At 45.9% G+C, this 23,896-nt stretch overlaps 4 protein-coding genes across 6 annotated transcripts in view; 3 read left to right on the forward strand and 1 right to left on the reverse strand.

Moving 5' to 3' along the window:
• The window catches only part of coro7 (coronin 7), a 110,760-nt gene extending 99,881 nt beyond the window's left edge, over positions 1-10,879 (reverse strand). Inside the window, exons 1-7 of the mRNA XM_030349447.1 lie at positions 10,687-10,879; positions 8,883-8,979; positions 8,616-8,696; positions 8,114-8,184; positions 6,592-6,778; positions 5,337-5,413; positions 944-994 (exon numbers count right to left, since the gene is read on the reverse strand). Coding sequence (XP_030205307.1) covers positions 944-994; positions 5,337-5,413; positions 6,592-6,778; positions 8,114-8,184; positions 8,616-8,696; positions 8,883-8,979; positions 10,687-10,746 — 624 coding nt within the window. The 5' untranslated portion in view covers positions 10,747-10,879. The remainder of the gene's footprint in view (positions 1-943; positions 995-5,336; positions 5,414-6,591; positions 6,779-8,113; positions 8,185-8,615; positions 8,697-8,882; positions 8,980-10,686) is intronic.
• Positions 10,880-11,177: 298 nt separating this feature from the next.
• On the forward strand, positions 11,178-18,511 carry dnaja3a (DnaJ heat shock protein family (Hsp40) member A3a). Of its 2 annotated transcripts, XM_030349465.1 has the most exons (12): positions 11,184-11,445; positions 11,794-11,930; positions 12,037-12,120; positions 12,260-12,478; positions 12,803-12,955; positions 13,641-13,788; positions 14,717-14,781; positions 15,550-15,678; positions 16,024-16,139; positions 17,222-17,319; positions 17,414-17,465; positions 17,821-18,511. In XM_030349465.1, the coding sequence occupies exons 1-11, from the start codon at positions 11,235-11,237 to the stop codon at positions 17,416-17,418; spliced, it is 1,365 nt and encodes a 454-aa protein (XP_030205325.1). In that variant the 5' UTR covers positions 11,184-11,234; the 3' UTR covers positions 17,419-17,465; positions 17,821-18,511. The 2 variants fall into 2 exon arrangements, with proteins under 2 accessions (XP_030205333.1, XP_030205325.1); XM_030349473.1 differs by lacking the exon at positions 17,414-17,465 and having other exon boundaries at positions 11,178-11,445.
• A 1,014-nt stretch (positions 18,512-19,525) lies between these two features.
• Positions 19,526-20,750, forward strand: LOC115558464 (heterogeneous nuclear ribonucleoprotein A0). 2 transcript variants are annotated; one of them, XM_030376621.1, is made up of 5 exons: positions 19,526-19,572; positions 19,725-19,789; positions 19,881-19,976; positions 20,098-20,244; positions 20,422-20,750. In XM_030376621.1, exons 1-5 carry the CDS (start codon positions 19,563-19,565, stop codon positions 20,452-20,454), a joined length of 351 nt encoding a protein of 116 aa, XP_030232481.1. In that variant the 5' UTR covers positions 19,526-19,562; the 3' UTR covers positions 20,455-20,750. The 2 variants fall into 2 exon arrangements, with proteins under 2 accessions (XP_030232481.1, XP_030232472.1); XM_030376612.1 differs by having other exon boundaries at positions 20,438-20,750.
• A 1,409-nt stretch (positions 20,751-22,159) lies between these two features.
• LOC115533910 (heterogeneous nuclear ribonucleoprotein A0) lies at positions 22,160-23,555 on the forward strand. Its single transcript, XM_030344404.1, has 5 exons — positions 22,160-22,309; positions 22,448-22,515; positions 22,608-22,703; positions 22,825-22,971; positions 23,163-23,555. The coding sequence occupies exons 1-5, from the start codon at positions 22,300-22,302 to the stop codon at positions 23,292-23,294; spliced, it is 453 nt and encodes a 150-aa protein (XP_030200264.1). The 5' UTR covers positions 22,160-22,299; the 3' UTR covers positions 23,295-23,555.
• The last annotated feature ends 341 nt before the right edge of the window (positions 23,556-23,896 follow it).

Raw genomic sequence — 23,896 nt, forward strand, 5'->3', positions numbered from 1 at the left:
TCTTTTCTTTTTTACACTGGCCTCTCAGTTGTCATTTAATACCACACATACCTCTGGAACAGTAAGTCTTTCATTACTGTTTGAGACCGGCACACGCGCGCGCACACACACACACACACACACACACACACACACACACACACACACACACACACACACACACACACACACACACACACACACACACAGAGCTGAAGCATTGACATATGCTACGTGCCCCCCCCCCCCCCCCCCCCCCCCCCCCTATTCATCCAAAGTGGCGCCCCCCCTCTAGGTGTTGCCCTGCTCCCACACGGTGTTTGGGTAGCGCGCGCCATGTTTACCGGCCTCCTCCCCAGCGGTGAGCCCTCTACCTGAGGGGGTCCCACGCTGGGAGAGACCTGGGAGAATATTTACTCTGAAACCCCCCCCCCCCCCCGTAGCTCACTATCCAAGTACACCACATCACACCACCCACGTACCCTCCTCCCCGATCCAGTTCCTCATTCCAGGTTTTTTTTCCCCGTGCCCCCCCCCCCGTTGCCATCGGTGACAGATTTCCACCAGGGAACGCCGGCATTGACGGTGTGGTTGTTTGGGAAGCAGCGCTGCATCTATAAATCAATCAGCCTCAAGGACCAATCAGGGAGGGTTCCCAGCATCCGATGGCCTCTGGGCACATGTCAACATGTGTACTGCCAGTTGCGGGAAAACCGCATTGATATGGTGTGTGTGTGTGTGTGTGTGTGTGTGTGTGTGTGTGTGTGTGTGTGTGTGTGTGTGTGTGTGTGTGTGTGTGTGTGTGTGTGTGTGTGTGTGTGTGTGTGTGTGTGTGTGTGTGTCCCCCCCCCCCCCCCTCTTCCACTAAACGTGAGGGACGATCAGGAATCTGAGGTCGGGTTGTTTGTGGCTCGAACCGGTTGTTCAGATGTGATGGTGATGACAGAGAGAGCACGGTGTTTACCTGAACAGGTGTCAGCTGGGCCCTGGGATCAAACACTCTGAGCATTTTGTCCTGAGAGAGAGAGAGAAAAAAAAATACATTATTAGAAGTTTGAAGTAGGAAAAAAAAAAAAATCATAATAACGATTTTAATCTCCTTTGCAAGAGATGGAGATCAAGGGAAAGGGGAGGACTTTATGAGTAGTCTGATCACGGTCCAATGTCGCTCATCAAAGTAAGATCAGATACAACCAACCCACCACTATCACCGACCACACTAAACACACAGACTCTGTCACACACACACACTCTCTCACACACATTCTCACAAACACCCACCGTTCCCGCCCACCGCATCTCATCAAAGTGGGCGTGGCACGGGAGTAGCCTCTTTTTTATTTATTTTTCACACAGATATGCTGCGCACACAGAACCCGCGTGTGTGTGTGTGTGTGTGTGTGTGTGGGATTCTGAAGGCCAGTGTGTTCCACAGGGAACATCTGTGAAGAGCCATGAAGGGGATGATGTGCACGAGAGCGGAACGGGCACGTGAGAGCTCAGCATGGAACGAGCCCAGAGAGACGAGGACGGGGGATTCGCCGACGTACAGAAGTGGCGGGAATACATCTAGAAGGATCTATACAGCATGCTGAGCAACTCTGCTAAAAAAAACTAACGTTAATCACTATTGATCCTATTGAGTGTCAGCTTCCCCTGGATCAATCCGCCCAGCTATTGAAACTAATGACAATAAGGACGTTCAATCCCTGGTGATATTTGATGATGGATAACAAGGTCGGGCTCACTTTTAAGTGCGGGCACACATGTGCAGAGAATGACCTGTGTGTCCACGGCCATCTGTGCGCTATTTGAAGCCGTTTCAACACAAACTAATTCATCCATCATTGATCACTTGATGAACTCTTCATGCCCCCCCCCCCCACCCAACACACACACACACACACACACACACACACACACACACACACACACACACACACACACACACACACACACACACACACACACACACACACACACACACACACACACACACACACACACACCCCTCTCTGCCATACGGCATCAATCACATCGGCCAATCAAGGGGGGGGATCCTGTAGGATTGAAGGGAAATGGGAGCTAATGGGAACAGGCTGTGTCCGGGACATGCGTGTCTGCTACGCTGTCACTCAATACGTCTGTGTGACCGCGATCACGGACGTCCGTGATCCCCCTGGCTGATAGCAGGTAATAACCATAAGGGGGCCAGACCAAACACACGGGCACTTACCAACCATATTTATGTCAGCTCCAATCAGGACGTGGACGTAGACGCACACAGACACACACAGACACACACACACCCTTCAAGCATGCCTGACCCACTCCTCCGGAGAAGGTTTGTAATTCACCGTGAATTGGCTCCAACAGCAAACAAGGTGGAGTGAGGGAGAGAAGCTCCTATTATGTCCCTCTCACTCCTGTGTGTGTGTGTGTGTGTACGTGTGTGTGTGTGTGTGTGTGTGTGTGTGTGTGTACGTGTGTGTGTGTGTGTGTGTACGTGTGTGTGTGTGTGTGTGTGTGTGTGTGTGTGTGTGTGTGTGTGTGTGTGTGTGTGTGTGTGTGTGTGTGTGTGTGTGTGTGTGTGTGTGTGTGGCTCCTGGCCCACCCAGCACTACATTGGCCCCAGCTGAGGCGTCTGTGACCGGAGCATAAGCCAAGCACACGCAATGAGAAGAGCCAGGGCAGAACCTCCATCTCATGCGCACACAAGCACACACACACTGAACTTTAAATTCTAAGTCTAGAGAAAATCCCCAATGTTCATTCTGGTTAGCTAAACTGTAATCTCTATTGTGCTATGAGAATAAAGATCGATCTAAATTTGGAGAAAGTTATATTGTATCCAAAATGTGTATATGTGCATGAGATCATGGACAAGCACACACACACACACACACACACACACACACAGCTGCAGCCCGTCTGATCCAGTGTTGACGTGCGTGTGAAAGAGGATGCAAACTGGCTTTGCAAACACCCACTCCAGAGCTCCGTCCGTAACTATGATAACACACATTTAGAAGAGCAAACACACTGCCTTCAAGACAGATAACCAACCAACACAGCCACTCACACTCATAAAATCAGAGGCAGTATCCCTGTGCACGTGTGTGTGTGTGTGTGTGTGTGTGTGTGTGTGTGTGTGTGTGTGTGTGTGTGTGTGTGTGTGTGTGTGTGTGTGTGTGTGTGTGTGTGTGTGTGTGTGTGTGTGTGTGTGTGTGTGTGTGTGTGTGTGTGTTTTCAGAACAGCAGCTGTTCAATCAAACCAACTTATTCTCACCCAGCTGATAATGAGATTTTGTTGAAGTGTGATGCTAAAACACACACACATGGACAAACACACACACACACACTGTGGGAATCGGCAATCCAAGGCGCTCTTCTTAATCACCAAACGTGCCACGCTGCCAAACCACTTTACTCCGTCTCCCAGGGTAACAGTCGTGTCTGTCAGCCAGTTGTGACTGACCCTGACGTGGGACTGTACAGCCGACCTGTCCCAGGTCCTCCGTACACGCTCACATTCGGCCGCACGCCACGGAAATACGAGCTCATCCAGGCATTACATTCAGCCTTCTCATACAATACTATAAATCCAGAGACACCTCATCTCTAACCACTGGTGCCTCCCATTCTCCCTCCCTCTGTCCCTCCTCTTTCCCCTCTCTGTACATCCCTCATGTCAGACAGCCTCTCCTCCCTGTTGCTCTCATCGCCGTCGCTCCCTGCCATACTCCATTGCATCTCTCTCTCTCTCTCTCTCTCTCTCTCTCTCTCTCTCTCTCTCTCTCTCTCTCTCTCTCTCTCTCTCTCTCTCTCTCTCTCTCTCTCTCTCTCTCTCTCTCTCTCTCTCTCTCTCTCTCTCTCTCTCTCCAGCCCACAAGTGTCACGTGTTCGGGCGGTGGTCTGCCTCACCCTCTCTCCCTCCCCTTAACCTTCATCTCCTCCCTCTTCCTCACCCTCACCCTTCATCTCCTCACCCTTCATCGCCTCACCCTCCCCCTTTATCTCCTCACCCTTCCACACCCTCAGCCTTCATCTCCTCACCCTCCTCCCCTCTAACCAAACCTTCATCCCCTCATCTTCATCACCTCCCCCTCGCCTACTTCCCCTCACCCTCATGTGCCCCCCGATGTTTACCCCGGGGGGGCTGGCAGTGGGGAGGGGGGTCCCACATGGTACCGGCCCTGTTTGCTTTAATAAGCTGGACTGGGGCGATTGAAGGGGCTCTTTTTGGGGGAAGGGTTTGAGTGTGGGGGGGGGGGGGGGGGGGGGGGGGGTAAATGACAACAGAGAGAACCTCTGGGGCCCCTGGCTCTGATCCCGGCTCATGTTTCGGCCCTCAATCACTGCTCGGCCCCTTATTCTTGCAGGCTGCGTCAAGACCTGTGGGTGCGTGTTCGTTTGCGCTTGCGTTTGCGTGTGCGTGACGGCCAATTATCTTGTCACGGTTGACGTTGCGCACAAGGGACATAAAGACGTAATAGGTGGGGGTCATTTGTCTCTTGTCAGCGAATATAATAACAGGGACCGGGGGTTGAAAACAGACTGACATCCGAAGGAGGTGGGTGCACCCCAAAATGACAGGCCATCCACCCCAAAACACTTTCAGCGCACGTAGAGCTTCCGACTGTGTCCATGTTATCGTTGAATCGTCTTCTGGCCTTCTGTCTCCAAACGACACCATAAATACGGTAAAGTAAACACAGGTAGCCCTCACGCGGTTTTATCAAGGAATCAAATCCCAGCAAACATTAAAGCTGAATCACACTTGAAGGACACACCGCGCGCTTTGCTTGTTGTTTCTAGGTGCCATGCTGTTTCATACGCTCTCCTTTAGTTTTATGGACATGGGCTCTTCCTCCATCTCCACTTTCAGGATCCCAACCGGGTTAGCCGGTCCAGGATTGAGACATCCCCCATGCCTCCAGGTAATGTATCACTGTGCAGACAGACAGGCTGGCTGCCGCACTTCTCTCTATCAAATAACCTTGACTAAAGAGTGCAATGTCGCAAACACAAACGGCTCTTGCCACGTGAAGTGTTGACTCATTCCTGTTGATGTGGACCTGTTTCAACTGCCCAATGGGATTCTCACTGGGGTTTATGAGTGACACTCACTCTGAGCCTCATCTCTGGGTCTCAGACGGAAGGTGCACAACTACAACCGTGGCTATGAGCGACATCTAGTGGCCGAACATACCAACTACAACCATCGAATATTAATTCTGTTGTTTTTATGATAGCTCTGGAGACGGGTCAGCATTAAAGGCTTGATTAGGGTACGAAACAAAGGTTTCCATGTTACAGTTTAGTAAACTGCGTGTTCTGCTGTGTGCGCTACTCACCAGGCAGGAAGATGCAAGCAGAGAGCCATCTTGCTTCCAACTCAGACTCTGCAACTTGTCATCATGCTTCTCCAGCACTATACGAACACACACACACACACACACACACACACACACACACACACACACACACACACACACACACACACACACACACACACACACACACACACACACACACACACACACACACACACACACAAAAATCAGTAATTACAATTTGCAAAAATGATGGATGAGACATTGCATTACATTACAGCCAGCTATGGTTTTAATAGAGGACATGAGAGCTAATAAATAAAAAGCCTGAGATGTGATGGCGCCAATAACGATGAGAAAAGAAAATAAACTGTAAAGAAAAGAAAAGCGGTGAGCGTCTGCAGCACAGCATCAATTCACCAATTGGTCAATGTCCCACTTAATACCGCATATCCCACTTATGATTATGGGATTATTATAAGTATAAGTATCACAGACAGACACACAAAAGCAGCAGGAAAGAGGGACAGCAGACAGCAGTGGGTCGGATGAAGGTAAGGGGGGGGGGGGGGGGCATGGCCTGTGTTGGACAAAGGGGGGGGGGGGGGGCATTGATCAGCAGCAGCAGTGTCAGCCAGCCTAGCTGTCATAGCAGGGTAGAGATGGTGGGGTGTATGGTGATGGTGCTTGTGATGGTGCTGTGTCAGTGGGGGAATGAAGTCAAGGGGTGATGGCTAGATCCTGGAATCCATTCCAGTCCAAGCGGACAGGGAAACCAAAACGTTACCTCTGGAGTTCCAGCACTTAGACAGAGCCACTGGGCTGTAAAACGTAGGGCAGTGTCAGTGACCACCAATCCACGACTGAGGCTGGCAAGACCGAACGCAACCATCCCCCCCATCACCCTACCAACACTCAATTTGAAACAAATACATGAATCCCAGGACAGGACAACCAATCATGAGCAGCGACAAACTGACAATGACAAGAACTGGAGTGTTGGATGTAACGGACAGAGAGGCAGAACGTTGGATTTTGTGTATTGTGCAATGTGTGTAGTGTGAGCGAGAGTGTAGGGTACGAGAGTGAGTGAGTGAGTGAGTGAGTGAGTGAGTGAGTGAGTGAGTGAGTGAGTGAGTGCGTGAAAGTGTGTGCGGGTGTGTGTGAGTGAGTGTGTCTGGGTGGGAGTGAGTTTGTGTACTGTAGGTGTGTGTGAGAGTATATACGTGTGTTGCGTGGGTGGGGGGGGGGGCGGGGGGGGGGGGGGTAGAGGTACCTGCGAGCGGGGCGTCCTGGCGGCTGGTGTCCCACAGCAGGGCAGACTGGGCGGCCCCGACGGCCAGCAGGCCGGAGGACGTCGGGTGGAAGAGGACCAGCTCCAGTCGGCCCAGCCCAGGGCTCAGGTTCAGCTCTGGCCCCCCGGGCTGCTCCTTCTCTGGGCTACAGAGGCGCCACAGCTTGACCTGGAACCCCGCAGACCCAGAGGACAGAGACGGGTCTGTTCAGAGCAGGCACTCTTGACATACAGGGCTCTACATATGCAGCATCATACAGTATCTGCAGAAATCAGATTTTTTTACAATTATTTTCAAATTCTATTTATATTTTTTCCCACATTCCGTTTTTAATGTGTTGTTTTTTCAGGATTCTGTGTTTTACGATTTGTGCTAATTTTATAGTCAGAAAGATGATACTTTTGTGAATTTATAAAACGTTGAATAAGGTATATTCCCACTTTTAATGATGCACACGACTTTGCACTATCTAGAACTATGGAACGATATTATGCGTATTCCTCGTTTTAGAGTTGATTCCATTCCTAGTATCCACATGCAAAAAAAACAGGGACAACAACCCACAGAAAAAATAACTCCCAGACAAAGTCGAGGGAGTTACTCACTACAGGGTGGGATTTCTGTGAGCTGAGGGAGTTTCTGCAGGAGTGTAAATTTGCACTTTGCTAAGCAGTGGCATAAATGTGCGGACAAAAGGGAAAACAAATGGTGTCGGCAAACGATAACTGGAGTGATGACATCACTTTGGGGCTGATGTGTGTCCGTCTGGCGGGCGGGTGTGTACACCTCTCTCTGAAAGAGAGCCGTGCTGCTGAGTGGGAGAATATTAGACACACTCAGTGGATTTGCACCAGGAACCACAGCTGAGGCGCAGGATAATGTGCTGATACCAGACGGACTGTGAGGAGTCTTATAACTAACTCAGACTTGGTTATGTCAACTGTGACCGTATGCCCTGCCGTAATATTAACAATGTCTATTACAACTACCGTATTTTCCGCACTATAAGGCGCACCGGAGTATAAGCCGCAGCAGCTAAATTGAATGATGTGTACATATATCAGCCGCACTGGAGCCCGCCACTTAAAGGTGGGGGGGGCGCGGACCGGTCGTAGAGCCCATAGAGTTAAAGTTGGTGGACTGTAACCTGTAAAATCCATAGATTTAGGAGGTCCCCTAGTGGCCGTTAGCTGTAAAAATCCATAGATTAGCCGCATTGTTATATAAGCTGCAGAATCTGAAAAAATGGGAAAATAGGCGCGGCTTATAGTCCGAAAATTACGGTAGTTTAGATGCTTGGCTGTTGTTTGTGATGACTTGGTGGAAAAAGAATTGGCACCAAATAAAATGTATGCTTATAACAATCGACTATGTTACTACTGAGAAATACAACAGGGTTCTGATGCAATAATGTTTTTAGGACTCTTTCGGCCCACAGGGGGACGCAAGGACTTCTTCATTTCGTTAGGACCAGTTGAAAGTGCGAGGACTTCGAGGCCGTACCGTTTCATCGGCAGAGCAGGTCGCCAGGAGGGCATCGTCAAAGGGAGAGAAGTCCAGGTCGGTCACCAGATCTGAAAGGAAAGTGGGGTATCAGTAAATCTCTGAGCCACAGGCCTCCCAGGTGCCTTCCTTTCTTTAATTTTAGAACAAGACATTTCTCTGTGTAGTAGACTCGCTGGTTCCAGACCGGAGCATCCGGTACCGACCGACCCACTTACTGCTCCTACCCCAGGTCATGTGGCTGCTGAACACACTCTCTGTTCGCACTCCGGATGACCTTTGACCTCTGGTTACTTTTGGTACATAACCCCTTCTAAATAATTGCACCTTCATGAACCTCAGGTTGTATACCTTCCACTACTATACCTACTAATATTATTATTAATAAGGCCTGGCTATGTAGATCACCATGGTACACTGCACATTTTGTTGATAAGACACAGTGACTTGGACCGGTACGACTGGCTATTGCCTTGATTGGTTGTTAGGTTGTAGCGATTACCTCCATGGCACGGGAGCTGAGAGATGGTCCATTTTCCATCTGCTGCTGGACTCACGGAGGTCACTCCCAGCATTCCGCCGCCTGGAGACGGAAGGGAATGACACACACACACACACACACACACACACACACACACACACACACACACACACACACACACACACACACACACACACACACACACACACACACACACACACACACACTACTGCTTGATGAACTGGTCACAGGAACCATGATCTACCACCAGGTTTGACCGTGCCTCACCAGCCTGGTCGATGTTGAAGGCCACGAGCTCAGAGCTGGCCTTGATGTGGTTTCCCAGGGACTGGACGTTACCGGCACGGATGTTGCAGATCCAGCCCTAGACACACAAAAGCAGACCCGCAGACACACAATTGCAGGAAAGATACAAGGTTATTATAATACAAAGATAAATGTTGGAACCCGAACTTCAGGTAGGTTCCCTACTCAAGCTATTTCAATTCCGTTGCTTTTACACCTTGAATGACAGTTCTTCCGTCAAATGGTTTGGATAAAAACCTCAAACACCATGGACTGAATTACCAAGATGACGAATGTACGCTATTGGGCTGAGTATTGTTGTTGGTATCTTTTTTAAAGGAATTTAAGATTCACTAGATAAAGTACTTTATCAGGTTGTTTACATAGCGATGTATCATTCTGGAAGCATTGGGCAAGATAAGAAATAATATCAATAGTATGTGGTTGCTTGCTCACGAAGGTTAAACATGATATATCTCTACAAATGGAAGGAATCTAAAGCATGGGCTTGACATGTTCTCACAGGAAAACAGAACAACACACATAGACACATTTCACTGAACTCTGCATAGTGGTTCTGAGTCAGTTCTAATAGGGCGGATACAAGTGTTTGTCCAGTTATCTAGCCAGTGCAAGAACATTATCACCAGTTGCTTTCCTTTTTAAAGAGTGTGACAACCTGAAAACATACACATTCATAAATGTCAGACATGTGCAATCCGAACTCCAAGCACACACCTATACATGCAATCTCCTACAATCTGACACACACACGCGCACACTTGAATCAGCACATATTGAGGAAGTGACAGGAGTTGCTTGCAACGCACAGCAGAAAACTCTTAAAATCTCTCTTGCATAACATTAACAAGGGAAGAGTACAACAAGACCTTAGAACGCAGTCCAACTTCTAAACTGTTGCTCAAAGAACAGAGAAAGACATGCTTGAACACATGCACGTCAACAAACACACAGATACACACACACAACAAACAATCAATACAATATATTACTCTGCAGGAGACAGCCCACTGCATTCAAGTGGAGTCAAATTAAACGGCTAGTTTTCTTTGCAGACATGTTCCCGTTTAGCAGTGAAAGACTGTACACTTGAACCGATAGTATGGGCTCTGCCTCTGAGAGGGAGAGAAACGGAAATCGGATTTATAACCTTTATTTCTAAAACCAAGATAACAACCAGTCAAACAGATCGATGCGTTCGTCCGTCTCCACACCAATAGGAAACGCCTACTGTCTGACTACATACACATACAAATTGGATATGAGCAGAAGCTGCACGGATAAATCAGACAAGCTGGCCTCATCATCACTGAATGGATATTCATTCAGCATGTCATGTACCCTGTGATGCATCCGGGGTGTTATAGGGGTGTGTGCTTTGTATGTGTCAAACCATGAATTTATATCTCGCCATTATTCGTGAGACTTAACAACGTTGACCGAGCGTCACATTCCTTCAGGCATCTTTACTTTGCCGTATGATGATGATGGTGATGATGATGACCGTCTTAATAACCTAATATGCAGAGCAGCGAACTAGTTGTTGTATGCAGACTTGTGGGTCGAAGTTGTACAGGGAGGCTAAACGTATTTGAGGGAAAATCATTATCTACGTTTTGAATAAGTTGCTTTGTGGCTTTTCGGATGCATGCAGGAAGTTCTCTCCAGACTTTGTCCAGAGGAGACCTCATTCCCCACTGCTAATAAAGAATGCTAACGTTTGCTAACCTCGTTTGCACTTAGCCCAGCTTTATGTTCTACTCACATCTTTCTTGGCAATTTTCGGGGTGGTATTTTTGAATTTTGATGTCTTGAAACGATTCATTCTGCCGTTTTGTAGTTTTCCCCTCACGCCTTCCGGGTGTGTGTCGAGGTGGTCAGAGGCTACAGTGCGGGTTGAATCTCCAGATGACAGCTCCCCGTCTGGATGCACACTGCAGGGCACGCTCGTTTTGGGTACCTGAGTGGGCCGGGTCGGCGGAGTTTCTGGTTTTTAATGGTAAATTAAATCCACCCTGTCCGAGTGCGACCCCGTACTTCAAAACGTGACTGCTTTCATATATAAACATTACTTCAGATATTGTTACACGTTTTTCTGTTGATTATTATTATTTATTTTTTGTATGTACAACTGAAAGGGCATTTTATTGCATTGATAACCAATAAAAAAATCTATGCAATTTTTTAAACAAGGGTCGGCAGTCTCGAAACATGAATATCTTTAACCACGCGGAAACGATAACCACGCCTCGTTGTCTGCGCACATGCGCAGTGTGCTCCGGGAGCAGCAGCCGCTTCCAGGCTTGTGGAGAAATGATGGCGTCCCCAGCAGCTCGTCGTTCAGCACGCTGGATAACGGTAGCCGTGTCTTCAGGAGGTCGCAATGCATGTGGGGCTCTTTCATGTGCCTCACATCACAGTGCCAGGACTGTCTCTACCCTCGGGGCGAGCAAAAGATGGTCTGGGGCGGGCGCCACGTTGGGCTCAGGGACGGCCGCCGCCGTGACATTGAGAGGGCTGTCAGGTGAGTGAACTGCGGAGCTTCATGCTAGGCTACATAGACCAAGCTAGCCCTACTGTATCCAGTCAGGTACATTCTGTTTATTTTTTTTAAGAGCAGGTCTATGGGGGCGATCAGCGTTATCTTAATGCAAACCCCATCTGTTCTTGTCAGATTATTTTAGACACTGTATTTGAAGGTGCGTATGGTATGAGCCAATAACATCCGTTCTAGATGGTTCAGCTTCGGATGTGTATGTGAATGTTTTGTATATGAAGTCGCAGCAAACTACACTTTTTGATTTTTGGCCAAACGCTTAACTGCTGCAATACTGCGGCATTGCAGCTAAACTAACGCATTGTTTATTTCAAGGTGTCAAAGTACCGAACACCATCCGCACAGTGAATTTCCACACAAGTGTCCAAGCCAGTAGCAAGCAGGACTTCTATCAGATATTGTCCGTACCACGCACGGCAACCCAGAAAGAGATCAAGCAGTCCTACTACCAGGTATGTTACCTTCTGCCCCCTGCCTAACAGCGTGTATTTGTATCTCCATTTATTTACCGTTTATCACAGTGGTTCCAAACGTATTTGTTGTTCTCCTCCCATTTAGTTGGCCAAAAAGTTTCACCCTGACACTAACAAAGATGACCCTAAGGCCAAGGAGAAGTTTGCTCAGCTGGCTGAAGCATATGAGGTGAGCATCTCGCCAGGGGAACGAACTCTCAGTTGCTCTGACAAAGGATCTCTGATGATTGCGGGTTCTACTGTTTACCATCACGTGTGACTGATGATGCTTATGTGATGTCACCTGTTTGCTGCGCGCGACGTGATAGGTCCTGAGTGACGAGGGCAAGAGGAAGCAGTACGACACGTACGGTTCGGCCGGTCTCGGCGGCGCCGGGCAGGCGGGCGGCGGCGGCGCCGGGCAGCAGTACTGGAGTGGCCAGGCCAGCAGCGTGGACCCCGAGGAGCTCTTCCGCAAGATCTTCGGGGAGTTCTCCGGCTCGCGGGGCTTCGGAGACTTCAACGCCATCTTCGACCAGCCGCAAGAGGTCAGTGAGGTTTCCGCGAAGGATTTGAAAAAGCCTGTGTCCTCCACATGCTTGATCCGGATGTTCGTGATGCAAACGCGAGGGTTTGTCTCCCGCTCGTGTGAAGCAGCAAACTCGAATAGAGGATCGTGATTATGAGCTTAGTGTCACGACTGTGTGGAAGTCTTTTTATATGCCATAAGTGTGATCAGATGCTACATTTTAGACCAGAGGGAAAAGAAAGCTGAAAAACAAACGTTAATGTGTATTTCAAGTTCATTAGCTATCTTTGTCTCCTGTTGAAGAGGTGTGTTGTCGACGGCCTGCCCTCTGTTTGTGTCCCAGTACATCATGGAGCTGACCTTCACCCAGGCAGCGAAGGGCGTCAACAAAGAGATCACCATCAACATGGAGGCCTCGTGTCAGCGCTGCGAAGGCAAGGGTCACGAACCCGGGACCAAGGTCCAGCACTGCCAGCACTGCAACGGCTCCGGCATGGTGAGTCCACAGGCACCCTGCTGCTGCAGGCCCTCGCTCTCGCCCGGTAGGACAAGAGCCAGGGTCCAGGGTCCAGGGTCCAGACCCTTTCTAGGGTCCACATAGGGTCTTGTACATTTACATTTAGCAGACGGTTTTATCCAAAGCGACTTACAATGGTTAATACAGATTCACACTCGGAGTTAACCATGCAGCTTCAGCATCATAGCATCATAGAGTTATCCTGAGTCATGTTCTGCCCAAATTGTGATATCTAGCCTAATGCCCAATCCCATTTCTTCCCCTTCCCCTTCCCCCTTCAAGGGGGAGGGGTAAGGGGAAGGGTTAAGGGGTAGAAATGGGATTGAGCCTAACTCTTCTCACATAGCGCTGCTGATTCACTGTGCCTCATTGGCTCCATTCTTAGACAATCAGGGTGCTTTTTACATTCCATAATCACTATCTGCCTAAGTCATCTACATGACGGGCATTTTTGACGCAAAATACAAGATGAAAGTTAAAATACGACTGAGCCAATTAAGCTATGAGGCTAACGATATGCTCATCTATATGCAAACGACATGCATCTATGCTGATTGCAAAAGAGTGAGAGAAGTGATTTTTCACTTTATCACGTTTTCCCTTTTTCCGGGGGGGGTTCTCAACGGTCCGTGCGTTTGCTCCCCCCCCCCCCCCCCCCGCGCAGGAGACGGTGAACACGGGCCCCTTCGTGATGCGCTCCACCTGCCGGCGCTGTGGTGGCAAGGGCTCGGTGGTCTCCACCCCCTGTGGCTCCTGCCGCGGCACCGGCCAGACCAAGCAGAGGAGGACGGTGATGGTGCCCGTGCCGGCAGGTCAGTCGACGCGCCGCTCCCCGTCGGTTCCACCTCGACACGGAGACGGGATCCTCTTGCTCGTCGAAAAGCGAATCATAGTTTTGGTGTTGAGGCGTCCGCCGTGTGACGAAGGGTTAGGGTTAGTTTTATTGACGCGGAGCACAGTAGTAATTAAAGCTGCTGTTGTTCGATTCAAGAGTTGAAGAGAGGGAGCAGGAAATATTTTAAGACTAAGCAAGAGAATCCTCTCTCCTCTCGGAGGGGAGCTTGGGCTCTGTTGTGTCATACAGAGGCAGGCTCATTGTGCGTTTTAGTATTCTCTGCGAACCGACTCGGACCTCGATGTGACGTCACGTCCACACTTCAAGCGTTTTTTTTTTGTTTCGCGCGTCGGTCGTTGGAGAAAAACATGGACACCACCCAGAAAGCTGTTGTCGCGGTAGCATTGGCAAAATAAGTATAGCTTAAAAATAAGTATAGGCCATAGGCAGATATACGGACGCATTAAGGTATTGCAGTAATACGAGGGATTGAAATTGCCATTTAAACCACCAAAGTGGTCCAAACACGATGAAAACAGTTCATACTTACAAGTCACACTGGGTGCAGCCATCTTGAATTCTGTCTCGGAATCCTTGCTCAGCCTCTTCCGAGTTCAACCGAGCAAGCAAGTTCGCCGTCCGAGGAAAAGGGGCGTGTTCATGCGTGTCGCTAGGCAACGTCCTCGGACCTCCGAGACGGATGGATAACAAAACGCACCATAAGTCAACTCGAAACGGATATTCCCATAGGGCATTTCACTTACTGATAGCTGATGGATGGCTATGTAATTACAAACCCATTGGCTGTTAAATCTTAAGCTACAGCACCAAACACATCTATTATTTCTACAAATGTTTTTCACATGTATGCTTTGTAAGAATTGTTTGCGTCTGATGTTTTCTAGGAGTGGAGGAGGGCCAGACAGTCAGGATGCCGGTGGGCAAGAAGGAGATCTTCATCACCTTCAGGGTGAGTGCGGACACTAACAGGTCTGACGGGAGATTAGCCACGCCAGCCTAAATATAAGCTGTCGCCCAAAGCTCCGCTGCTCCCCAGACTACATAATTGGATTGTGGTGTAGGATGGAGTGGATCTGAGTCCGACCTATCCTTCTGAAACCGTTGAGTAGATCAACAGAAAGACCTTGATTTATTATTTATCTTTATTTTAGGATGGATACAAGCTAGGATCTACAACATTCAAGTAAAAATGAGAAAAACATTTGTTCCTTGCGATTCTGAATATTTTTGGTTGCACTTCAGATTCAAATCATCAAAAAAATAAACGGTTGTTTTCTTGCCTGCTTGTCTGGAATAGCAGGCAACTTTAGCGGACCTTTGGGCATTTGCCATTATTTTTTCATTTTATAGAATGAAGTAGGGCTGCTCGATTATGGGAAAAATCTTAATCACGATTATTTTGGTCATTATTGAAATCACTCAAAAAATATTATTTTTGAGTTTGAAAACATGCATTTATTCAGCATGTCTCTCCCAAAAAAAACGTCATAACTGACAACTATGAAATTTCTCCCCCAAAAAATACACAAACTGGTCAAAAAGACCTGACAATTAATCCCGCGCCCCCTTCCATTTGTTAATTAATTAAGGGCGCCACCAGAGGGCGCCCCCAACACCAATGATTTGCCGCCCTAGGCCTCGCCTAGGTCGCCTATGCCTAGCGCCGGCCCTGCGTACGGATGATTCAGTGTCTCTGTGTGCTGGTGTGGATCAACAGGTCCAGAAGAGTCCTGTGTTCAGAAGAGAGGGCGCTGACGTCCACTCGGATCTGCTCATATCCGTGGCCCAAGCCATCCTGGGAGGCAGTGCCAGATCACAAGGCCTCTACGAGACCCTCAACCTACCGGTGAGGAAGCCTGCATGCGCACACAAACGCAAGCATTCACAACTTAGCCTATGGAAATCATAGATGAGCTCATCATGAAGCTAAGAGAGTGACAGTAAGAGAGAGGGGTTTGGGGGGAGAGGGATATTGAGGAGAGGGAGATCGAGGAGAGGGAGATCGAGAAGAGAATGAATATTACCTATCTCTGACCCTCCAATGACACCCGATTAACGAGTTTTAAGACTTCCACCACGTGGAATATAAAAGCATGTCACTAAAGGGCCGGGAGGGTTTAGCCACAATAGCTGTAGACAAACCCAGTAACTTTAAATATCTTAGGTTAACATGTTTTCATTGTTTGTCCAGATTCCTGCTGGCATCCAGACAGACCAGAGGATCCGTCTCTCTGGGAAAGGAATCGCCAAGGTCAGCAGCCATGGCTTCGGAGACCACTACGTTCACGTCAAAATCAAAGTGCCCAAGTGAGTTGATTTAGTTAATGTTTCAGTGACTTGAATATAATGTACCGTATTTTCCGCACTATAAGGCGCACCTGAGTATAAGCCGCAGCAGCTAAATTGAAAAATGTGTACATAGATAAGCCGCACTGGACTATAAGCCGCGGGTGCAGTGATGTTGCTAGGTACGCGTCCTGCGTCCCTGACGCATTAAAATCTGAAAGGACGCACTAAACTCACTATCCATGCGTCCCGGGGACGCATCTCATTTTCCCCATGAAAAACGATACATTGTGAACATTAAACAACTCGTGTTTAATCACAGTAACTGGCCAAAGAAACCTTCTTGTGAGCAGACCGGACAAGCGCTGTTTCAACCCTCTGCGCATCTACTCGGCGCAGACGTGATCCCCTGTACAAAGTATCGCGACATGCTAATTTAGCCGCTACCAAAACAACTAGCTCCTCACCGCTGATTTCATTTCAACAATTAAAAATACGAACTTCATAGTAAATAAACCCACGTTTCCACTGCTCGATGCTGTGCTCATTCGTGTCGATTATTTTGTAACGTTTAGGGGACGTGCTGTAATGAAATAAATGAAACTTAATCCGGTGGTGGTGATGAAAACTACATTGAACGGCAGCCGCCATATTGTTATGCCCAAACGGCGCCTGCGCATACATCGCGCTTCCAACGAGATCCCGTTTATCTCGAGAAACAGGCAGAGAAGAGAGAACGCAAAAATGCCACCAAAGAAAAAGATGAAACCTATTGCAGGTCAGCAAACTATTGCAGCTGCATTTTCTGTCCCCACTACTACTTCCAGCGTTTCCTGCTGGAGCCCGCCACTGGTGGCGGGGCGCGGACCGGTCATAGAGCCCATAGAGTTAAAGTCGGTGGACTCGTCTGTAACCTGTAAAATCCATAGATTAGCCGCACCGTTATATAAGCCGCAGACTCGAAAAATGGGGAAAAAGGCGCGGCTTATAGTCCGAAAATTACGGTATTCAATATCTTAAAAGATGCAAAAAAAAAAAAAAAACTGACTATCAACTACATGACTGGAAGTAGCTAAACAGTATGATGTTTCTTTCCTGTCCAGGACGCTGACAGACAAACAGAAGACGCTGCTGATGAGCTATGCTGAGGATGAAACGGAAGTCGAGGGAACAGTAAACGGAGTCACAGACACGAAAAAAGGTAAGTTGTTGAGCTCTGTGGCATGGAAACAAAGAATTCCCTTTATTCTCCCTGGTCTTCCTGTTTATTTAGTTTTTATCTGTACATGTTTTAGTGTAAGCCTGGCGCAGTACTGGTCTCCGTCCAGCAGTGCTATGCAGACTGAGGTGGGACGGAGGCGGGATGAGGAAAAAGAGAGAGGGGGGAATGAGATGGTGCTACTTTACCAGCTTTGTTTAAAAAAAAGAAAATCGGTTTCCTGTCGGTTTATCAATGTAAACATGCTCATTCGTATTTTGATTACAGAATAGATAATAAAAAAGTACCAAACTTATATTCCCCTTTCTCTCTGCTACCTTCTTTCTGAATTTTTTATGTGTTTAATGTTTGATCAAGTGTCTAATGTTAATGTGTATATAATACATAAAGTTGACTAATGTCACCATGAGCTGGTTTGTGGCTCCCGGATGGACATCAAAGCATACCCTTTTCTTGACAAATTGCTTTCGCTCCTTATTTAAGGTAAAAGGTCCACCGGGAACTGAGTGGTTGATCCAGCACCTCCCTGGACGGAGGTCCCACTCAGGTGGGTTCCTCAACCTGAACCCGGGACAGATCCCGTCCTGAGGAAGGGGTCGCGCGCTACAGCACGGAGATAACAGTGGGTGGATGTCTCGGTAGGGGGGACGCATCCACCTTGGACGACCATGTTCCATGACGACCTATTACTGGATATCAGTTTAGTTGCCAGGGTCTCTCAAACACATTTGTTGGCGTGAGTCCATCAATTTACTTGTCCATCCCAGTCCTCTTTTGTCTTCATGGCAGACAGGATTTTTCATTTGCAAAGTGTGCATGTTTCAGAAATCCATCTCCTCATAGAGAAATAGATTAAAATGCTACACATTTCTTTGTGTTTTCATGAATACTTTTTCATCAAACATAATACGGACACAAGTTGTTTTTCTCGATCCACTGTTTGAGAATCTTGAGCAATATAACTACATTGTGTTCATTATCCTTCGGGTAATGGTCAAAGCTTGGTAGACTACTAGCATCTCTATTACTGTAGAGACTGTTGTATTTAAGCCTGCTGTATGACCGGTGATTTACATTTGTAAATAACTAGACATTTATCAAGCAGTTGTCCCTTCACATAATTTAAATATAAGCCCCTGTACATGTCTAATAAAGAAACTGATTGAAAATGAAAGTTGTTTTATTTGCATTTTTTAAATCCATTGGGAATTACCGTCCTGTAACTAGACGATTTTACATAGTATATCCATCGACAAAATCAATGTCTTGAAATTGTACTTTTTCTATTCCCTGCATGCAATTGAAGGTCTTTGCGTTGGGCATTATGACGAAACCTGGTACCACATGACGATTTAATTATACGTTTGTCTAATAGAGCGTATAAGTGACCTTTTAGAATGGCTGGTTCAAGTTTCAAGACAATTATCCATCAAGATGCGTGGAAAACATTTGATTCGGTGCAATAAATCAAAAACTCACCATGGCCCTTGATTTGACAGCTCTGGCCTAGTTCATACTTCCACTGGTGGCATGTGTCATTAAGATAAGCTCTAGGAATCCATCTCTTTGTCCTGAGATCGGGGATGAAATATGCAAATTGCTGATGGCCCCTTCAGCAATTATTGGGTTTCAACAAAGGGGATTTACAAACATGCTTCTGTGAGGCATATCTACTAACACCTAGTGCTGGGTAAGTAGTTCAAAGTACGCAATCCTGCAGTCTGCGGGGTTTTAAATGAATACCTTTTGTATGTCCTTTAGTCTACTATCCCCTACCCTTCAGTTTCGGCCATAATCTGTCGTTTTCAAGCTCAAAGCATTATATTTGCCTTGGATATTTACCACAAAAAATAATATTGGGTTTTAATATATTCATATGCTTTTATGCAAAATTGACACCTGTGTGTGCAAACGTTATTGCTTTGTCTAACAATGTCTAACCAGTCAAAGAGGACAAAGGCTACAATTACCCTCTTTTTCCAGAAACAATGTAATAATTCCCAAGAACAATGACATTGTTACTGGAGCAATCTAATAACCATGTAATTTTGATGTCACACACTGCGTGGAATGTGTGCATGATCTTCAATGTTGCTCTTCATTTTCTTAAGACGGAAACATTCTGCATCCCGTAAAAAACATATTGTAACCCAACCCCCTTTGCTTTTAAATTGGCTTCCTTCATATCTCTTCCTCAAACAAGTCTTAGTTCCTTCACAGAAGAGATGGACACTGGTGAGTACCCTTATTCATTTTTTTATTATGTATTGTATTATAATTATTGTACCTACTGTATTCATTGTGTACATACATACATATGCACACACACGAACACAATTGTAATTTATTGATATCATTTTTTTTTCTCCTGTTGGTACAAAAAAAAGAGAAGAGATCATACATCAGCCTACCTAAGATGTTCATGGCTGATTTGGAAAAGAACTATCAGCTGGTAAGTACAAATAATCTCACTATAAACTATATACCTACCTTACCTATAATACAATAGCATAATTTGGTTGTTTATTTATGCAATGTGGCAGGAACATGGACTGATCGTTAAGCAGTTGAACGCCTTCATCAACGAAGGCTACATGCAGGCCTACTTCAGAGACTGGGGAAACGTCACTGGATGCAAGGTGAACTCAGAAAACTAGAAACTTGCCTGATTGAATTTATAGGCGTTTTACAACAAAATGTCTCTGAAGCGAAATTCCTCTAGCTACTCTGGCAGGCAGTGACTTCTGAACCCTCGCACAGATCCTTAAAAACTACGAGTCAGAAGAGAGCAAGGCGATGGGCTTCGTCAGGTTTGCCACGGGGGAAGAGGCCGACAAGGCAGAGATGGCCGGGCCTCACTTCATTGGAGGCGACTTGGCGGTCGTGCGAAGGGTAGTTTGTCCAAAGGTAATTCCCTAACCTCCACTGATCCTCTAAAAGGCTCTGCTATACTTGTTCAATTCTGAGAGGCATTAAGGCCCAATCCCCTTACCCCTTACCCTTACCCCTTCAAAACAAGGGGGAAGGGGTAAGGGGTAGAAATGGGATTGGGCCTAAATGTGCTTTGTAACACCACCTGACCAGGTAGCCCTCGTTTCAGACAGGATGTGGGGATGACCTGAACTGCTCTGCTGTCAGATGACATGGACAAGATGAACTTGTGTTATGTATTGTGATGTCAAATGTAAAGAAATCAATCTGTTAGTACAGGTTTCGTCTTTTCAATATATTCGAGTTTCAATATTTTTTTCCCACAACCTTTGTTATCTTGTTTACTCTACCTCCATCATGAGTGGGATTTGACTGAATACTAAAACAGATTCGGTTTGAAATATATTGAACTATAAATGTCTGGTGTGTCTCAAATAAATGATGTGGCAAATGGTTTGGAAACCATTTGACATTGAACTTAATTTGGCTGATAATGAGTTCTTTGCAGTACCATGTATTACCCATAGGAGGCCCTACTGCCCACTTCTGAGAACAACATATGTGGGTGTTCTGAAGATAGTCTATTGATGCAGAGTTCTGTTTACTTCTGTCGTCTTATAGCTATTATTAGGACAATTTACGTGACATGAATATAGAAATAATAATGAATATAGAAAACCTGAACACTTCTGTGACCTCTGGAACAAGAATTTACAGAATTTAAAGAGTCAATCAAAGTTGTGCTTAGGCTTGGCATTAAAGGCTCTATTGTTTTGCTCTCTGAAGTTACCAAAGTAAGCCACGCGATTTGAGATACGACTTGTTGCGTTGACTGTTGACTCTATCAATCAGTTGTGTTGAAAACCATGAGCTTATCAGTTGTTTTTGTTAAAGACAAAGGTACTGTTATCCAAATGTGTTTAGTTTAACTGTGCAATTATCATTTTGTACAAAGAAAATCAGCAATTGATAAGTAGTATTTTGCCTTATTAATCAGTTTTGTTGGTAGAGCTAACCACAAAAATTGAAAAAAAATGCAATATTGTGCATTCATGCAGTGTTACTACCGACATTTCTTCAATAAAATTATCATTTTAATTGATGTCTGGCTCCTGATTTTCTTCACAACACTCAACATGGCCCTGATTGTTTACCACCATAGCCTAGTTCATAAGTAGTTCAAAGGCAGTTCAAAGGCAAGCACGCAAACCTGTAGCCCGGTTTTAATAAAAACGTTTTGTATATCCTATACTATCCCCTCCGTATTTCCTATTTTGGATAGTTCATATTCCAAGATATTTCTCCATTTATTTATTTATTGCCTTTTTTTATAATTTGTTCACTTATTGTGCGCGTTTTCGGTGCAGAGCTTGTAAATGAGTCAAATAATAAGCTCAGGTAGAATGTCTCCAACCAGGTGATTGATCAATACAACCGCGACTCCATTTAGCATATACATGCACTCGCATATCCAGTCATTATCAAGCTCAAAGCGCAATATTTGGTTATTGAAAAATATGTCAAAATAATATTGTACCTGAACGCAAAACTTAAGCCTAAGGTGAACACGAATACAATTGGGTAATCAATTCTACAACATGGCTAATCATATAGCTTGGAATGGATTTTTGCATTAAATCATATGCAGCTGTTTGACCACTGAATTTTGAAATATAAGTTTTTCATGTATTTGTATGCTCTTGAGCCAAATGAACACCTGTGTGTCTCAACACTATATTTCTGTGTCTGATAATGCAGTCTAACCAGTCAAAGAGGAAACAAAGACTAGCATTAGACCACATCTGTCATTTAACCATTTAAGACTTCTAGAAACAATTTACAGTACATCTCAAAAGTGTGGCGGATGACACACTGAGAATGGAATGTTGCTCCTCATTTTCTTAAGAAGGAGGACGGAAGCAAAACATTCGGTATCACATAAATACCTTACTGTAACCCACCCCCTTAGCTTTTAAAGGGGCTCCCTAAATATCTCTTCCTCACAAAAGCCTTAGTTCCTTCACAGCAAAGATGGACACTGGTATGTACCCTTATTCTTTGTAAAAAAAATATTGTATGTATTGTAGTTATTGTGAACATACGCACATATGTATGCCCACACAAACACACACATTGTAATTTATACATATATTTTTTTCTCCTGTTGGTACAAAAACAGAAGAGAAGAGATCATACATCAGCCTACCTAAGATGTTCATGGCTGATTTGGAAAAGAACTATCAGCTGGTAAGTACAAATGATCTCACTATAACATATACAGTATGTAACCTATATAATACAATAGCATAATTTGGTTGTTTATTTATGCAATGTGGCAGGAACATGGACTGATCGTTAAGCAGTTGAACGCCTTCATCAACGAAGGCTACATGCAAGCCTACTTCAGAGACTGGGGAAACGTCACTGGGTGCAAGGTGAACTCAAAAAACTAGAAACTTGCCTGATTGAATTTACAGGCGTTTTACAACAAAATGACTCTGAAGGGAAATTCCTCTAGCTACTCTGGCAGGCAGTGACTTCTGATCCCTCGCACAGATCCTTAAAAACTACAAGTCAGAAGACAGCAAGGCGATGGGCTTCGTCAGGTTTGCCACGGGGGAAGAGGCCGACAAGGCAGAGATGGCCGGGCCTCACTTCATTGGAGGCGACTTGGCGGTCGTGCGAAGGGTAGTTAGCCCAAAGGTAATTCCCTGACTTCCACTGATCCTGTAAAAGACCCAAAAAACTCCTTCAACATGGTATTATAATTACATTTTGAAAAAGGAAAATAAAATCCAGGGTATAGAAAGGCCTGCGCATTTTGCTATTCTGAGACGTTTTCAGGTGTTGTTGTTTCGTCGCCACCTGACCAGGTGGCCCTTGTTTTTTGTTAGAGAGAATCTGGGGATGACCTGATCGTGAGCTCCTCGACCACCAGCAGTGGGTCTCAGCCCAGAGCCAGGCGCTCCATGGGCCTGGGTTACATCTTCGAGGATGCCCAGTGGCTTGACCAAGAGCTCACATGAACCAGATTGAAATGTATTATGTAAATGTGATGTCAATTGCAAAGAAAAAAAATCTGTAATACAGGTTTTGTCTTTTCAAAAGTTTCAAGTTTAAAATGATTTAACTATCTTTCTGCAGTCTTTGTACCCATATCATTTGTTATCTTGTTTGCTTTACATCAGACATGAGTGTGATTTTACTGAATACTAAAGAAAATTATGTTTGTAATATATAAATGTCTGGTGTGTCTGAAATAAATTATGTGGTAAATGGCTTGGAAACCATTTTAATATTTACATGAAATGAGACTGATGAGTTCAAAGCAGCCCCGAAGCACTTACCCACTTTGGAGAACAATATAAGTGGGAACAAGATATTCCACAGATGCAGAGTTACCGGTTTGTTAACTTCGTCAGCTCGCTGTCATTTTACTGATGCTATTTGGAAATTTACGAGCTATGAATAAAAGAAGGTCCGTGACCCAATCATCCACCTGGCTTGTTCCGGAAGACTTGGAATAAAACAACCTCACTTTAAATAATGTTTGCAGATGCTAACGGAAGAGAAAGAATAACAAGAATACATAATCTTCTTGATATGCATTTAGCATTTATCACCATAG

Source organism: Gadus morhua, chromosome 2, assembly GCF_902167405.1.
Source record: "Gadus morhua chromosome 2, gadMor3.0, whole genome shotgun sequence".
NCBI lineage: Eukaryota > Metazoa > Chordata > Actinopteri > Gadiformes > Gadidae > Gadus > Gadus morhua.

What these genes read in the sequence shown, in the direction of transcription:
- dnaja3a (XM_030349473.1), top strand. Translation starts at nt 11,235, where the DNA reads ATGATGGCGTCCCCAGCAGCTCGTCGTTCAGCACGCTGGATAACGGTA. An exon ending in GACATTGAGAGGGCTGTCAG is followed by an intron (nt 11,446 to 11,793) that starts GTGAGTGAACTG and finishes GTTTATTTCAAG; the next exon opens with GTGTCAAAGTACCGAACACC. An exon ending in GATGGTGCCCGTGCCGGCAG is followed by an intron (nt 13,789 to 14,716) that starts GTCAGTCGACGC and finishes GATGTTTTCTAG; the next exon opens with GAGTGGAGGAGGGCCAGACA.
- LOC115558464 (XM_030376612.1), top strand. An exon ending in TGGAAAAGAACTATCAGCTG is followed by an intron (nt 19,790 to 19,880) that starts GTAAGTACAAAT and finishes GCAATGTGGCAG; the next exon opens with GAACATGGACTGATCGTTAA. An exon ending in GAAACGTCACTGGATGCAAG is followed by an intron (nt 19,977 to 20,097) that starts GTGAACTCAGAA and finishes ACCCTCGCACAG; the next exon opens with ATCCTTAAAAACTACGAGTC.
- LOC115533910 (XM_030344404.1), top strand. An exon ending in TGGAAAAGAACTATCAGCTG is followed by an intron (nt 22,516 to 22,607) that starts GTAAGTACAAAT and finishes GCAATGTGGCAG; the next exon opens with GAACATGGACTGATCGTTAA. An exon ending in GAAACGTCACTGGGTGCAAG is followed by an intron (nt 22,704 to 22,824) that starts GTGAACTCAAAA and finishes TCCCTCGCACAG; the next exon opens with ATCCTTAAAAACTACAAGTC.